Raw genomic sequence first — 18,594 nt, forward strand, 5'->3', positions numbered from 1 at the left:
AATGTGGCAGAGGTAAGGCAAAAAGAAACAGTGGCAAATTATTCAAAAGAGATAATAGTGTTTGTGCAATGTGGCAGGGGTAAGGCTTTGTGCAATGTGGTAGAGGTAAGGCAAAATGAAACAGTGGCATTTATTGAAAAGAAATAATAATGTTTGTTGTTTGTCAGAAACTGTTGGTCCGATTTTTACCACTGACCATCTACTAATTTCCATCAGATCATTCCACTGTTAAAAAAATGGCAGCCAGGTTTTTCCTTATATGGCTGTAGTGGAAGCTTTGAGAATCTTCTCATCAGATTAATGATGCTTCATTTCAAAGTAATTTCATGCAAGTGTTCCTTGGGTAACCCTTTATCAATTTCCTTCCAATTATTTGTTTTTACTAAAATCTGACTACCAGCGTCATGGAAGATTTTCTTTAGTTAGTAGAGTTATTTTTAGGAAGTGCTGGTATGATTTCAAAATAGTTCACACAACTATTCCATACCTAGAGTGTACAAACTATTTTACTTGCAAAAGAACATGGCCACCTGATGGGGAAGTCATTTTTCTCTATATGTATCTTTTAGAAGCTTTAAAGATTTCTTCAGAAACTGTTGGTATGATTTTAAAAAAATTCCACACAAAATGTAATGTTCCAAGAATGTCTGATAAAATTCTTGAAATTTTTTGAAAATCATGGCAAACAGAACTAAAAAAAGAAGGCAAAAAAAACATTTAAACAATTTCTAATTATGAACCTTTTGATGGATCTTCACCAAACTTGGTCTGCTGCATCCTTGTATGGATCTCTCTCAAATTTGTTCAAATGGCTCAGCTTGTCCTTTAAGGGGCCACCACAGCTTTAAGCAGAAAATGTCTCCTTCTAATGAGCCAGTTAATTTTTACCAGACTTTGTCATATGCATCCTTGTGTGGTCCTTTCTGAGAAAGGCTGGTAGTGTCTTCATGATTTCACATACTGCAACTGTAAAGTGTTATTATGAACATCTTGATTAAACACTTTCCCAACTCACAGTTGTTTTTAAAACTGTATTTCCCACTTCATTTTATCACAATTTTTTGTGTATATTGTTCAAGGTGAAATTGTAAAGCATGAAATCATGAACTTCATAAGCTCTCACTTCTTGATTTTTTAGATTTTTTATAAAAGGTGAAGTTGTAAAGTAGGAAATGCTGAACTTGGTGATTTCCCATTTCATGACTTCAAGATGTTTGGTAAATATTGTTAAAGGTAAACTTCTGAAAAACTTCACAGTTTCATGTTTTATGACATTTTAAAGATTGTGAAGCCAAAGATATAGTGTGAAATTGTTAGGTTCATTATTTAGAAATCAAAGTGTGAAAATGTGAAGTTACGAATTTTATACTTTATGATATCATGTTTTATGAAGTTGTAAAAATCATGATGTGTGAAATTGTGAATGTCTACATTTCATACTTCATGACTTAATAGAAAAATCATGAAGTTGTGAAGTGTGCAGTACTTCATGATTTGATGATTTATGACATTAAAAATTAACGTAAAGTTTTGGAGGTAAAAGCGTCAAGTTTAGGATTTTATACTTCACAATTTCAATGTTTGACTTGTAAAGTGTGAAATCATAAAGATATCAGTCTTTCATACCTTTTTCTTATCTGCTTGGCCCCTTTTAGAGGTCACCAGAGTTAAAAATTGAAAAAAAAACTTTAAACAATTTCTTCTCATGAAATGCAGGATGAACTGCCACCAAATTTGGCTTGCAGTGTCCATACATTGACCACTTACAGTTTTGTTCAAATGCTTGGCCCCATTTAGTGGTCACTAGAGATAGAAATAGGAAACCTTTAAATGGCTTCTTCTCTTGAACTTCTTTGTGGATCATTATAAAATTTGGTCTAGAGTATCTTTGCATGGAATACTCTCCAGTTTTTTTTTCCAAATGGGTCTGCTTAGCTTCTTTTAGGATCACCAGAGCTAAAAACAGAAAAATCCTTCTATGAATTTCTCTCATGACTGTTACACCAGAGCCTAAAAAAAAAAAGTTAATTAAACTTGGTTTTTATCATCCTTGGATACCCTTTCTCAATTGAGTCATATTTTTCATTTGACTGTTGACCTAAAAATAGATAAAACTTTAAATGATTTCTTCTCGTGGACTGCTTGTTGGATCATTACAAAACTTGGCCTGTAATGTCCTTGTGTTACCTCTCAAATTTATTCAAATGGTTCAACTTGGACCCTTTTAGGGGCTGCCAAAGCTAAGAATAGAAAAACCTTTTAGCAGCTTCTGATGAAACCCTTGAAATTGGTCTTTAGCATCCCTGGATAGACCTTTCACAATTAAAAAAAAACACTTTTTAATGAACTGCTGAATAAATGTTCACCAGACTTGTTCAGAAACAAACTGAGAATGTTATCGTCCTCCTCAGGTGAGCAGCTTAGGCCTATTTTTGCCTCTTGTTAAACATTACTGTCTGTTTTAAAAAAGTCTAGATTTTAGTGTTCATGTAGATGTAAATTATCTGTTTCAGGAACAACTGATTGGTGTACTTGGTCATGAGAAGTTTGGTCTGTGTGGAGTTCAACTTATGTTCTTAAAAAACTTTGAATACAACTTATCCAAGCTACAAGGATAAGAAACAGTGTTTAGCAACAATGATGACAGTCCATTGAAATAGCCAGACAAGAAAAATACCGAGACAAAATATTTACAGGGGCTCAGAGAAGTGCTTCTGTGAAGTCTTGTTTTCTTTTTAGCTCACCTGTCACATAGTGACAAGGTGAGCTTTTGTGATCGCCCTTCGTCCGTCGTACGTCTGTCTGCCCGTCGTCCGTTCACAATTTCTTGTGAACACGATAGAGACCAAAGTTTGCAATCAATTTTAATCAAACTTGCACACTACTTGTATTGGCATAATATCTCAGTTCCTTTCGAAAACTGGCCTGATCCCATCATGGGTTCCAGAGTTATGGCCCCTTAAAGGGCCAAAATTTGCCATTTTTGGCTTGTGAACACGATAGAGACCACATTTTGCAATCAACTTTAATCAGACTTGCACACAACTTGTTTTTATATAATATCATGGTTCCTTTCGAAAACTGGCCCGATCCCATCATGGGTTCTAGAGATATGGCCCCTTAAAGGGCCAAAATCTACTGTTTTTGGCTTGTGAACACGATAGAGACCACATTTTGCAATCAACTTTAATCAGACTTGCACACAACTTGTATTGGCATAATATCTTGGTTCCTTTTGAAAAATGGCCAGATCCAATCATGGGTTCCAGAGTTATGGCCCTTTAAAGGCCAAATTTTGCTATTTCGGCTTTTGCAGCCATATACAGACTTCATTTATGGTTTGATTTGATACAAACTTGCAAGATAACTCTAACCCTAACCCTAACCTTTCAGATCCAGTCATGTGTTCAAGAGTTATGGCCCCTGAATGAACACTGAAAGAGCCAAAATATGTTAATTTTTACCTTGTGAACGTGATAAATGTCGCATTTTGCATTCAACTTTAGAAAATCATGCACACAACTTAAATCACAATAAGATATCGGTTCCTGTTGCTTGAAGGTCAAGGTCACACACTGAGGTCAAGGTCAGCACTTATCCATAAAATGGTTATATCTCTGCAACTATTGATGGTATTGGTTTTGAAACTTAATGTATGTCATCAGGCTGACCTAGACACTATGCACTTACTTTATATCTGATCTTAATAGAAATGGATTTATATCAGTAAATACTTATAGGACTCATTTGAAATTTCATTATTGTCATTAGTTGGACTGAGACAATCAGGGTAGATAACTATGGACTGATTTTATGTCGAATTTCCTCCCTTTATTTCAAAATTAAAATGGGTATATCTCTGTAACAAATGAAGATACTGATCTGAAATTTCATTTATGCCATCAGATGGACTTGGACAATCAGTGAAGATACATATTGACTGAAATTATGACAAATTACCTCCCTTTATTTTTTATGTAAATAAATGTACCTTAGCAGCTTCTAATGAGATTGGTTTGAAACGTTATTTATGTCTTCAATGGTTAGAAATAGTCATGTTAGATAACTCTAGATTGAATGCTTATTGATATGAATACTTTTCTAATATATCTATAAGGCTTGTACCCTGTATCTTCCACATGCATATACCAATACATGATTACCTCCCCTGATTTTAATAAAAAAAATCGATTTATGTCAGTAAGTGTTTATAGGACTCATTTGAAATTTCATTAAATTGTCATTAGTTGGAGTGAGACAATCAGGGTAGATAACTATGGACTGATTTTATGTCAAATTACCTCCCTTTGTTTCAAATTAAAATGGGTGTATCTCAGTAACCAATGAAGATACTGATTTGAAATTTCATTTATGCCATCAGATGGTCTCAGACAATCAGAGTAGATAACTTTTGACTGAATTTATGACAAAATTACCTCCCTTCATTTTGTGTAAATGAATATGTCTCAGCAGCATCTAATGAAATTGGTTTTAAAAGTTAGTTATGTCTTCCAGGATAAGGAATAATCATGCTAGTACAAAAATGCAGCATTTGAACCTAGGACCCTCAAACTTGGTATGGAGATTGGCCCTGACTAGTGACCCATAGGTCAAAAGGGACTGTTACAAGAAAATATTTATCCTGATGATATTTAATGTGTATGCCTATGTGACCTATGTCGAAACTTGATCTTATCATAAAGAGCAATAGTACTCAGGTGAGCGATATAGGGCCATCATGACCCTCTTGTTTTACTAACTATTTGGATGGAACTATGGAACTATGCACCCTTAAAAATTGAAAAAAATACCTGTGTACGTATATACTTGTATTTACATTGCATTTTTTTTTTTTTGCTGAGTGGCCAAACAAAATAACAAAACTGACCAAAAGTTTCAAATATTTCTCGATGTGTAGATTTTTAATTATAGGTAAATTAAATCATGAAATGAATAAGACTATACATTAATCTGTATTTAACAATTATTGAACACATCTTGCTGCTACCTCAGTGAATTTTAAAATTATTAGTCTTATTAGGATAAAGAAATTTATTCCTTTGCACTGATGTATGTGTCAGCCTATACATAGTCCCCACTGGAAATCCATATTTGCTATTCCTCCAGAAGACACTACTTTTAGTTGAAGGATAGATGCAGAAGAAGCTTCAATTCCAAAAGCTCCCCTGGTTCTTTAACAAACAAGGTGTAAAACACAAATACATGGGACTCTAAATTTTGTTGGAGGAGCTGGGGCTCAAAACTCATGACTCTATTTTTGCAGTCATAGTGCCACTGCATTGGCTCTCATTTGTTGTTATTTCAGTTGTTCACTGTGTAAATTACATTTTATTATAATGCAAGCAAAGATGCGGACACAAAGTGTTCTGTCATAGCATACATAATTATTGATACAATGCGGGAAAGAAAACAACCAAAGGTGTTAATAAGAAAGTGCTGAAACAAAATATTTGACATTGTTACATCAGTTTGTCATAAATATTTCTATTTGATATTAACCGTTTACTTTTTAGAGGTAATTTTGCTATTATCAGTTGTGAATTACATCAGACATTACTTAGGTAATCATAACTTCATCTGTCACTGACAGTATACTAGCATTGTAAGATTTAATATATGTCATGAACCTCAGTGGCTGAGAAGTTAACACTTTTGCCTAGTATTTTTTTCAGGTTGTGGGTAGCCACATTTTCTATGTCCCCCTTTGAAGAAGTGGGGGTCTATTGCCCTGCACCTGTCGGTTATGTCTTTCTGTTGGTCCATCTGACGGTAGTGTGGATGGTTTCCCCCCAATAACTGGAGAACTACTTGACCCAGACGCTTCAAACTTGGTTGAATGATTGGGCTTATGAAGTAGATGACCTGTATACTTTTTGGGTTGGTAGGTCAAAGGTCAAGGTCACAGGGGCCCAAACCTCCAAAGGATTTCGCCTATTAACTGGAAAACCACTTGACCCAGTCAACTTTCAAAGGTGGTAGCTTGATTGGATTTATGAGTTAGATGACACCTATTTTTTTGGGGGTCAGTAGGTCAAAGGTCAAGATCACAGGAGCTTGAACCTTGAAAACCATTTCCACCTATTTACTTGAGAGCCACTTGACCCAGTAGTAACATAATTGGGTTTATGAAGTATATCACCCCTATTGTTTTAGGGGTCAATAGATCAAAGGTCAAGGTCACGGGCTTGAACTTTGAAAACTGTTTCTGCTCAATGACTTGAGAACCACTTGACCCAGAACGTTCAAACATAGTAGCTTGATTAAGCTTACACCGTAGATTACCCTAGATCTTTTGAGGGTCAATAGGTCAAAGGTTAAAGTCACAGGGGACTGAACCTTGAAAACATGCTACCTTGCAGTACCTTGAGAACCACTTGACTCTGTTTCTTCAAACGTAATAGCATGATTGTGGTTATAAAGTATATTATCTTTATTGGGTGTAATAAGGCTAAAGGTCAAGGTCACAGGGGCCTGAACGTTGGAAACTGTTTCTGCTCAGTAACTTGAGAACCACTCAACATAGAACCTTCAAACTTAAAAGTCTGATTGGACTTATAAAGTAGATAACCCCTATTGTTTTCGTTTTGGGCAACAGTTTATAGGTCATGGTCACAGGACCTGAACATTAAAAACAATTTCCCCTCATAACTTGAGAACCACTTCACTCACAAACTTCATACTTAATAGCATTATTGGGCTTATAAGTAGATTACCCTTATTGTTTTTCGGGTCAGTAGGTCAAAGGTCAAGGTCATAGGGGACTGAACCTTGAAAAAAACATTTCCTCGCAATAACTTTAGAACCACTTGACCCAGTTTCTTCAAACTTGATAGCATGATTGAGCTTATGAAGTTGATGACTTATTATTTTGAGGGGCTAATAGGTCAAAGATCAAGAGTGGTCATGGGACTGAAAATGAGACAAGCCATCATGGATGGCATATATGTTTTACAAACAGCTCTTGTTTAAGGTAGTTCTGCATGTTTGGATCATTTTTTTTCTACAATGTAGAATTTTTTTTCAAAACTTCAATTCAGTAACCCTCGCTTATTAGGAACAGCTTGGGAGCTCTAAAAATCGTTCCTTATAACCGAGGCTCCTTGTATTTGGTAAATGTAAATGATAATATTATATATTTTCTTTTTATTGTATCCATGAATATCATAGAAATGAAATAATTTGTGTTTATTCATATGCATGAAAGCGCGTGAAAGTCGCCAACATTACTCTGATGTCATCAGCGATTCTCCTGTTTATTTCCGGTTTTCAATAGTTCTTATTCTTTATGTCTGTTCACTATAACCAAGGGGTTTTCCATTGAATTTCATACTTTGGGACTGGAAAAAGTGTTCCTTATAACCAAGTGTTCCTTATAACTGAATTCCCTGTAACCGAGGAATTTTAAATTGAATTAAGAAGAAATTAGTGATCGGGGAATTAAAAACTGTTCCTTATAAGTGAGGTTTACTGTATATAATCTGGCAAATAAAAAAGATTTTTTTCTGGACGAATTGAAAAAAATTTGACCTCAAACAAATTTTCATAATGGAAAAATCGCAATTTTGCTAACATTTTTGCAAATAGAAATATTTTTACAATGTAGGTTTTAATGAAAGTTCTTACTTGTAAATATGGACATTAATACGATGAAATAAAATGTATAGGTCCGTGTGCTTGTTTTTTTAAATGTTGGCCAATAATTAAAGAGAGCAGCACATTAAACATGCTGATTTTTAGACGTTATTTAAGAAATAATATATCTCATTTAGTGATTTGTTGCTGAATAAATCATTGTCAGAGTTCAGATGCGAAGGAATTATATCACGAGTGCGCAGCCCGAGTGATATAATGATACGCATCTGAACGACAAACAGTGATTTTATTCAAGAGCAAATCACTTAATGAGATATATTATTTCGATTCTAACAAGTTACCAAGGACTTTAAAGTACATCCTTGACGGCATTCATTAAATATTTGCCCGTTGTCAATCAGTTTCTTTTCCAGCGCGCCAAGTTGTTGAATGGTATTTCTATTTTTAGCTCTAGTTGCCCCTTAATGGATCCAAGTGCCCCATATGAACTTATTTGGGAGAGGACCTCATAATGATGCTACAGACCATCAAGCAGTTTTTCTATTTCTATCTCTAGAATGACCCTTTTTAAGAAAGTTTAGAGAGGACCTTGCCAGGGTACTACAGTTGCCAGGGTACCATGTTTGTCATACATATATTCAAGGTCAAATAGTCAAGGTCTGTTGAGCAACTTACACTATTATGACCATCTTGGCTATAAAATGTTTTGACTGGACATGTAGCAGGTTGTCTATTAACATTATTTTTAGCATTTGCTCCAAACACAGAGACTGAATGGTTCAGCCATCATATGAAATTGAGCTATATTAGATGCTAAAAATTTACTTGCAGAATGTTTTCAGTATTTATTGAAATTTATCAATCAGTACTGATGGGTTTTATTTATGATCACATACCTTTTTTTAAATTGTGCACCTTAACTGAAAAGTTTCATTTATTATTATTATTGTTTTATTTTGTATTTAACACAGTATGTGCAAATTTTAATCAAAATACAGGTTCATAATTTAACCAGATTGCTTATATATAAAAATTCACCAATTGAATGATTCATTTTACATGCACATGTTTTATTCATTCCTTGTTAACATTTGTCAAAAATAACCTCATATATAATTATTCACATAAGAATTTCTTTCTTAAACTATTTCTTGAAGTGATTCAGTAAAAACATAACATACATGTATATGTAGTGTTAGTAAAAGTTCTGCTCAAATCTTGAGTATTGTCAAACCCATAATTAATTCCAGATTACTTTAGAATGGATTTAAAAAAAAATAATGCATAATAAATCTTAATTTGATCTGAAATTGTTTGTGTTACCCAAATAAATAAATAAAAACGCTGTTTTTGTCTTGCTTTGTTATTTGAAATTGTTTGAGTTAATTTCAGTTGTTCTAATACTTGATATGGTACCTTTGACAGTTTCTGTGATATGCAGGCTCCATAACCTCAAATCCTCGCTAAAATCCAGTTTGTTCAGTACAGCCCATTGTTTTCTTGTTTAGGACTATTACATTATTAGTCCCCTACTGGTTGAAAACCAGTTTTGGGGACTATAGGAATGCGCTTCTCCGTCAGTCTGCAATTTCGTGTCCGGTCCATAACTCTGTCATCCATGAAGGGATTTTAATATTACATGGCACAAATGTTCCCCATGATGAGACGATATGTCAGGCGCAAGACCAGGACCCCAAGCTCAAAGGTCAAGGTCACAATTGGAGGTCAAAGGTCAAGAGAGGTTTTTTTCCTGTCTGGTCCATAACTTTCCACTCCATGAAGGGATTTTAATATTACTTTGGACACATTTACCTCATAATAAGACAATATCTCATGCACAACTTTCAGACCCCTAGCTCAAAGGTCAAGGTCACACTTAGCAGTCAAATGTTAACATGGCATGAACAGGGTCTGTTTTGTGTCCGGTCCATAACGCCAATACACAAGTCAGGACCATTGGTAGACTTGCTTCTGTTTATCATAATAAGCTACTGTATAGCTACTGTGCAGTAAATAAATTGCAGGTGATATTTCTCACCTTTATAGCAAATCAGTTCTCACCTTTATAACGAGTTTAGAAAGCTTGATTGAATTAGGGCTAAATAAACAAAGTGATAAGATACAACAGTGTTTTATCATATTTTTAATAAAGTAAGTTTTTTAACAGTTACATCTCATTATTGCTGTTTTTTATTATCAACAATATAAAAAAATGCATTCAGGCACATAGCTTTTAGAAGTAATAAATTATTGTGTATTTTGAACAATGATATATCTTTAATGCTGGATTTTATTATACATAAAAGAAAGTTAACATTATTTAGACAACACAAGAGGAATTAAGCATTTTTAATGTATAACATCCTTCTGTCTATATACCTTCTTTATCTATTAAAAATGCAACTGAATGCTTCTTTAATTTCTAATAAAATCCAGCAATTATCTTCTTTTTTTTTTTTCGTTTTTATTTTGTTACTTTTGATAAAAAGATCATAATCATTGAATAAACGAACTTGTAATTTCTCTTATTAAGTTTTGAATAATTATTTTATAGTGAGAAATGCTTTGCTACAAGAGTTATAATTTAATTGGCCAGGTCATATTACTCAACATGACTGAGCAATCAAAATTAGTATCTTATCAATTAAAATAATTTTGTGTACATGCTGAAAAAAGACTAAAAAAAACAACAGCATTTAAATTAATAAAATGCAAAACACAGGAAATAACCAATTTACCTGTAGGCAATAAAATTTATGATTCTCTGACAATAATTAGGCTACATGTCAAGTCTACAGGGGTTTTATGGACCCGTATCAGACTGGACCAGACAGGATCTTGTATATTGGGGATTAAAAAGTCTGGTATTTGGGGGGGGGGGGGGTCACTTATATAGGAGATTTTCTTTGCCTTTAAGGGATTTTAATATCACTTGGCACAAATGTTCCCCATGATGAGACAAAGTGTCATGTGCAAAACTTGGACTCCTAGCTGAAAGGTCAAGGTCACAATTGGAGGTCAAACGTCAATAGGGATTTTTTCCTGTCCAGTCCAGAACTCTGTCATCTGTCAAGGGATTCAATATTATTTGGCATAAATGTTTCCCATGATGAGAAGACGTGTCATGAGCAACACAAGAACCCAAGCTGAAAGGTCAAGGTCACACTTCGAGATCAAAGGTCAATAGGATTTTTTCCTGTCCAGTCTATAACTTTGTCTTGCAAGACAGGATTTAAGTATCAGTTGGCACAAATATTCCCATGGATGAGACAACATGTCATGCGCAAAACCTGGCCCTAGGTCTAAGGTCAAGGTCACACTTAAGAGGCCAAAGGTCAGATACAAAAATAACTTTGTCTGGAGCATTTCTTCTTCATGCATGGAGGGATTTCGATGTAACTTATTTCAAATGTTCACCACCATGAAACAGATTGTCATGTGCAAGAGCCAGGTCCCTAGGTTTAAGGTCAAGGTCATACTCAGAGGTCAAAGGTTAAATTTAAGAATGACTTTGTCCGTAGCATTTCTTTTTCATGCATGGAGGGATTTTGATTTAACTTGGCAAAAATGTTTACCACCATGAGACACCCTTGTTTACAGAATTACGTCCATTTGTTTTACTATAAATAGATTATATTGTTTCTTTTTTATAACTTGCTGTAGGGAAAAATCGAGACCACTTTTCTGTGGTACAACATGCATGTTACATCGAATTCTTAGGTGTATTTTGACCTATCCCTACCTGGTAAAGAGTTTTGTGTGGACTTATAATAGAATTTTTTTTATTAGTCCCCTACTGGTTGAAAACCAGTTTTGGGGACTATAGGAATGCACTTTTCTGTCCGTCCGTCTGCAATTTCGTGTCCTGTCCATAACACTGTCATTCATGAAGGGATTTTAATATTACTTGGCACAAATGTTCCCCATGATAAAACGACGTGTCTTGCGCAAGACCCAGACCCCTAGCTCAAAGGTCAAGGTCACAATTGGAGGTCAGAGGTCAACAGGGCTTTTTTCCTGTCCAGTCCATAACTCTGCCATCCATGAAGGGATTTAAATATTACTTGGCACAAATGTACCTCATAATAAGACGATGTGTCATGCACAACTTTCAAACCCCTAGCTCAAAGGTCAAGGTCACACTTGGCAGTCAAATGTTTACATGGCATGAACAGGGTCTGTTTCGTGTCCGGTCCATAACTCTTGTCATTCATTTAGGGATTTTAATATTATTGGCACAAATATTCCCCATGATAAGACGTGTCGTGCGCAAAACCCGGACCCCTAGCTCAAAGGTCAGGGTCACAATTGGAGGTCAAAGGTCAAAAGGGTTTTTTTCCTGTCCGGTCAATAACTCTTTCATCCATCAAGGGATTACGATATTACTTGGCATAAATGTTCCCCATGATGAGACAACATGTCATGTGCAAGACCCAGACTCCTGGCTCAAAGGTCAAGGTCACAATTGGAGATCAAAGGTCAACAGGGTTTTTTTCCTGTCCAGTCAATAACTCTGTCATCCATCAAGTGATTACAATATTACTTGGCATAAATGTTCCGCATGATGTCATGTGTACTACCCAGAACCCTAGTTTAAAGGTCAAGGTCACACACTTGGAGAACAAACGTCTTTTTTTTTTCTTGTCCGGTCTATAACTTTGTCATGCAAAACAGGATTTAAATACCAGCTGACACAAATATTCCACTGGATGAGACGTGTCATGCGCAAAACCCAGGCCCATAGCTGAAATGTCAAGGTCACACTTGGAAGTCAAAGGCCAAAAGGGCTTTTTTCCTGTCCAGTCTTTAACTTAACAATCCTTAAAGGGATTTTAGTATTACTTGGCAAAAATGTTCAACACCATGAGACGGAATGTCATGCGCAAAAACCAGGTCTCTAGGTCTAAGGTCATGGTCACACTTAGAGGTCAAAGGCCATATTCAAGAATGACTTTGTCCGGAGAATTTCTTCTTCATGCATGAAGGGATTTTGATGTAACTTGGCACCAATGTTAACCACCATGAGGCACTCTTGTTTTTAGAATTACTTCCCTTTGTTGTTACTATAAATAGCTTATGTTGTAACTTTTTATGCCCCTGAAGGGAGGCATATTAGTTTTCAAGTGTCCGTCTGTTCGTTCGTTGGTCACAAAGTTAACTTGCACCCAGGACCTTCAAACTTCACAGGCTGATAGTACTTATTGAGTACACGATCCCTACTGACTTTTGGGTCACCAGGCAAAAGGTCAAGGTCACAGGGGCCAATGTTAACTTTTTGCATGAAGGCACTTTACTCACGGACAACTGCACCCAGGACCTTCAAACTTCACATGCTGATAGTACTTATTGAGTACATGACCTCTACTGATTTTACGGTCACCAGGTCAAAGGTCAAGGTCACAGGGGCCAATGTTAACTTTTTGCACGAAGGCACTTTACTCGCAAATCAGTGCACCCAGGACCTTCAAACTTCACGTGCTGATAGTACTTATTGAGTAAACGACCCCTACTGACTTTGGGGTCACCAGGTCAAAGGTCAAGGTCACAGGGGCCAATGTTAACTTTTTGCACGAAGGCACTTTACTCGCAAACCACTGCACCCAGGACCTTCAAACCTCACATGCTGATAGTACTTATTGAGTACACGACCCCTACTGACTTTGGGGTCACCAAGTCAAAGGTCAAGGTCACAGGGGCCAATGTTAACTTTTTGCATGAAGGCACTTTACTCACGGACAACTGCACCCAGGACCTTCAAACTTCACATGCTGATAGTACTTATTGAGTACATGACCTCTACTGATTTTACGGTCACCAGGTCAAAGGTCAAGGTCACAGGGGCCAATGTTAACTTTTTGCACGAAGGCACTTTACTCGCAAATCAGTGCACCCAGGACCTTCAAACTTCACGTGCTGATAGTACTTATTGAGTAAACGACCCCTACTGACTTTGGGGTCACCAGGTCAAAGGTCAAGGTCACAGGGGCCAATGTTAACTTTTTGCACGAAGGCACTTTACTCGCAAACCACTGCACCCAGGACCTTCAAACCTCACATGCTGATAGTACTTATTGAGTACACGACCCCTACTGACTTTGGGGTCACCAAGTCAAAGGTCAAAGTCACAAGGGCCAATGTTATTTTTTTGCATGAAGGCACTGCGGGTGCATTTGTCACCATTAGTGACAGCTCTTGTTTAATACTGGCTGTAGGGAAAAATTGAAAAACATGCAAGTTATGTCCAATTTTTAGGTGTATTTTAACTTATCTCTACCTGGCAAAGTGTTATGTGTGGACTTATAAAAAATTATGATATAATTTATTTATTTATTTTTTTTTTTAAGGATTAACTTATCTTTGTTGTTACTATAAATAACAATAGAGAAAATTAGGTGCCTTCCAGTAGGGGGCTTTGTATTGCATGGCAATACTTCATTCACTTGTTTATTTTTTTTTAAGGATTAATTTCCCTTTTGTGTTATTATAAATAACTTATATGATAATTTTTTTTTAGGTTTTTTATACTTGCAAATTTTAATCCTAGTGTTTTGTTTTAACATATTGTATATATAGTAAGATGAAGTTCCCTCGTATCGCGGTACTAACGGTCGGAACATAAATAACATATCAATAAAGTCCGATCTTTAGTTTGACATGTTATACATTAGCGAAAACTACATTTTATCACCTGTAAATCGGTCAGTTTATTTTCAGTGAGAAGTGTATATACACAAAGTTTTGAGCATAAAGTAGGTGTTGGGGCTACCCTAGACTCTTAACTGGAGGAACAGAGATCTAATAAAATTCCTGCTTTTAGAGGGTTTAAAACCTTGACATATTTTTCAAAGGATGCACAAAAGTTTTTCTAAAGACTGCATATCCTGTTCAACTTTTAATAGCTGGGTTTCACTGTTTAAGGAGGGCAGAACAAGCTTGAGGGACAAGCCTAGGCCATAAAGGCCCGCTGAGGCAGTGACCCCTACAATTGTGGTAAATGTTGAAGTCTTTGTCAACAAAGATGACAGGGTAGTATTGCGGGAGGTAGCTAATCAGTTTAGGATCCGTAAAGCTTCGGCACATCAGATTTTACAAGCAAAATTAGGTATGAGGAAGGCAAGTGTGAGGTGGGTGCCGAAACAGCGAACAGAAGAAGGCATCCAGTGTGACCATAGCAAAAGAACATTTAGGGCGTTTTAACCGTGATGAAAATACAACCAATATTCTGACCAATTTTCATTAAGATTGGACCAAAAAATGCCCTAGTTTTTGACCTGATATGACTTTAAGGGGCCATAACTTTGAAACACATGATGGGATCTGACCAGTTTTCGAAAGGAACCGAGATATTATGCCAACACAAGTTGTGTGCAAGTTTGAATAAAGTTGATTGTAAAATGTGGTCTCTATCATATTCACAAGCCAAAAATAGCAAATTATGGCCCTTTAAGGGGCCATAACTCTGGAATCTATGATGGGACTTGGCCAGTTTTTGAAAGGAACCAAGATATTATGCCAATACAAGTTGTTTGCAAGTTTGATTAAAGCTGATTGCAAAATGTGGTCTCTATCTTGTTCAAAGGCCAAAAATAACAAATTTTGGCCCTTTAAAGGGCCTTTACACTAGAATCCATGGTGGGATCTGGCCAGTTTTTGAAAGGAACCGAGATATTATGCCAGTACAAGTTGTGTGCAAGTTTGATTATCATTAAGTTGATTGCAAAATTTGGTCTCATCATGTTCACAAGCCAAAAATAGCAAATTTTGGCCCTGTAAGGGGCAATAACTCAGGAACCTGAAGGGATCTGGCCAATTTTCGAAAGGAACAAGAGATATTATGCCAATACAAGTTGTGTGCAAGTTTGATTAAAATTGACTGCAAATGTGGTCTCTATTGTGTTCATAAGAAATTGTGGACGGACGGATGGACAAAGGGCAATCACAAAAGCTCACCCTGTCACTACGTGACAGGTGAGCTAAAAGTTGTGTCCCAGGTTAGCCCAGAAAATGTCCTTTTGCATGGCATGCCACCTCTCATACTGCCTCATCTACAGTAGAACTTATCAACTCTTTAAAGTGGCAAATGTTGTCCAACAAGACCTTGTCTCTCCAGAACTGAAGAAAAGGCCCGCTGGAAACATATATGAGACTAGGGCAGCTTTGATTTCAGCTGTACATGGGTAGCTCGGCAGTAGTTCATCTTCCTGGTTTGCAGACGGAATACAAAAGCTCCCACAAAGATGGCAGAAGTTTATAGATGTTGGTGGGGAGTATTTTGAAAAAGAATTTTGAAAAATGTTGAACAGTTTATTTATTTATTTATTTATTTGGGTTTTACGGCACACCAACACAGTATAGGTTATATAGACCAAAAAGTACTACAAATTTTGGTTTCACATCTCATTTACATCGAAATAAAAACATGAGGTATGGAATCAAAATTTGCATACCTGCTGGAATCACAGAGTTACTGCAAAACCAAGTGTTAAGACCCTATTAGTCGCCTCTTACGATCATGTAAGGGTAAGGCAGTGGTTCCAATTCTTTTCATACACAGATTGTCCCAGAACCACATTGGGCTGAACAGTTTTTAAGCAAAAAGTCCTGGTACTTTCAAAAAGCCCCTCGTATTTAAATGATAATGTTATATGTAAAGTATGTTACATACTGATTCCACTGTAAACCTTTTACTTTCATACATTACAGTTTACATTAGCATCAGTTTATTGATTACAATTTGTATTTCATTCTACTTCTGAAAAAATTGTAAACATGGTAACGTAACTGAAATTACCATTACAGTAAACAGTCTAACCTGAAAACCATAAAAATCTAGCAAAAGACTTCTTAAATGAAGGAACATATATAATCAATAAATTGTTCCAGGGTTAAGTTGGCCATAAAGGCTGATCACAACCAAAACAAATGTAAGCCTCTACAGGCCTCATAAGTAGTCCAATTATAAATAGTGCTAATCTTTTTTCCTTTCCTAGTGCCTTTTCTCAATAACATGTTTACTTTAACTCTACCGCATTTCAGTATGTATCACTTTGCATTCTATTGAAATCGGCATGTTCCTAACGCATCCTTGGTAAAAATGGCGGCGTAAAAATTCAATGTCTCGAAAGAGAAATTGGAAGAAGCGAAAAGGAGTAAAATTCAGCTGGTTGTATTCAATGAACTATAGTTTTCTTATATAAAAGTTAACATCCCCTTTCCTTTTTGTTTTTCTAAAGTAGCAATATAGTTAGTTCTTTATGGGAATATAAGTCTCTGAAAATCTGATATGCTAGAAAATGTCGAAAAACCGTTATAAAGTAAGTGCATTTTTTATTTAATAAAGAACAGCCGGATTTAGTGGTGTTCAGCCTATAAGGAGGCATATACATGTTTTTTTTGCCAAACTCCTCGAAAATCAATGAAAAGACCATTAATCTATTCTATATGATGTAAAATGGTGACAAATGACTGAACACTCTTAAATTTCTTATATTTTTGGAATTTAGACCCAATTTTCGACCAAGTGGCTCCATTTTGGTCAATTTTAAGACCTAGTAAATGTCTTTTCTCACATTTTAGCACTGCAATTGTCTAGGTGTTATTGAAATTAGCATGTTTCTGATTGAAAATGACAAACATCTTAACGATTAAATGGATTTCATGAATAATGTAATAAAATTTGATATTGCTTGCACAAGGCTAAATTTCATGTACTTTTTTTTAATGGGGGTGACCTATAATAAATAGTCATTTCTCTAGATTTTCTCATTATTTTGCAATGAAACTAAGCAGATCAATGTGAAATAGATATACCTTGAGAATGAATGCAAATTCGTGAAAAAATCAAACATAAATAATTCTTATAACAAATGTAAGCCACCGCAGGTCTAGTCACAAGTAGTTCAATTATAAATAGTGCTAATCTTTTTTGCTTTCCTAGTGCCTTTTCTCAATAACGTGTTTACTTTTTCTCTAACGCATTTCGGTATGTATCACTTTGCATTCTATTGAAATTGGCATGTTCCTATCGCATGCTAGGTAAAAATGGCGGCATAAGAATTTAATGTCTCAAAAAGAGAAATTGAAAGTAGCGAAAAGGATAAATTCAGCAGATTGAATTTAACTAACTGTAGTTTTCTTATATAAAAGTTAACACCCCCTTTTCTTTTTGTTTTTCTGAAGTAGCAATATAGTTCTTTATGGGAATATAAGTCCCTGAAAATCTGATATGCTAGAAACTGTCGAAAAACCGTTATAAAGGAAGTGCATTATATGAAATAAAAAACAGCCGTATTTAGTGGTGTTCAGCCTAAAACAGTGGCCAATAAAAGCTCTGTTACTATGGAAATGGAAATTTTTTTCACAAGTCTAACAGCTGTTAAATAAAAGTTCACATTTTAGGCTTTCCCTTGGTACTAACTTACTAAGAAACTGAAGCCACCGTTAGGGGGAAGCAAACTTTATTTTTAAGGCCTTATGAAGTTGAGACACCAGTCTATACAAGCATGCACAGTATTTCTATTTAAGCAACATTATTCCTAGATTTTTAAAAAGTATTTGAATAAGTAATGAAAACTCAAGACCTATAACATCTTCTAATACATTTTATTCCAGTGTTCAAAATCTGTCCAAAAATTAAAGTACAAAAATAATTTTGCATAATATCATGTGCAATCAGTCCTAGAATAAAAGAAATCAAAAAGCATAAATGAATCATAAATACTAGAGATGCTTTTGAGAAAAGCGCATGTCTCCCACAACTGCCTAATAATCTAAATAGTAAGTCAGTCTTTATATACTGTTTACTTAGAGCACATGTGCATGCGCTTTTTTGATACCAAAAGGATCCCTATACTACTTTTAAAAGTAGTAAAGGTGCCGGTTTGAGGGCAAAAATGCACAAGAAAATCTGAGTGTTTTTTGGTAATTCAAGGGCCATAATTCTGAAGTGCCTGGGCCGATTTGGCTAGTTATCGAACTTGA

At 35.6% G+C, this 18,594-nt stretch overlaps 1 protein-coding gene across 1 annotated transcript in view; it reads left to right on the forward strand.

Annotated features, from left to right (window-relative positions):
• Positions 1–8,961, forward strand: part of LOC123529350 (serine/threonine-protein kinase Nek1-like) — a 49,579-nt gene extending 40,618 nt beyond the window's left edge. The window contains exon 11 of the mRNA XM_045309662.2: positions 2,514–8,961. Within this exon, the coding sequence (XP_045165597.1) occupies positions 2,514–2,618 (105 nt within the window). The 3' untranslated portion in view covers positions 2,619–8,961. The remainder of the gene's footprint in view (positions 1–2,513) is intronic.
• The last annotated feature ends 9,633 nt before the right edge of the window (positions 8,962–18,594 follow it).

The sequence above is a fragment of the Mercenaria mercenaria genome, chromosome 13, assembly GCF_021730395.1.
Source record: "Mercenaria mercenaria strain notata chromosome 13, MADL_Memer_1, whole genome shotgun sequence".
Lineage (NCBI taxonomy): Eukaryota > Metazoa > Mollusca > Bivalvia > Venerida > Veneridae > Mercenaria > Mercenaria mercenaria.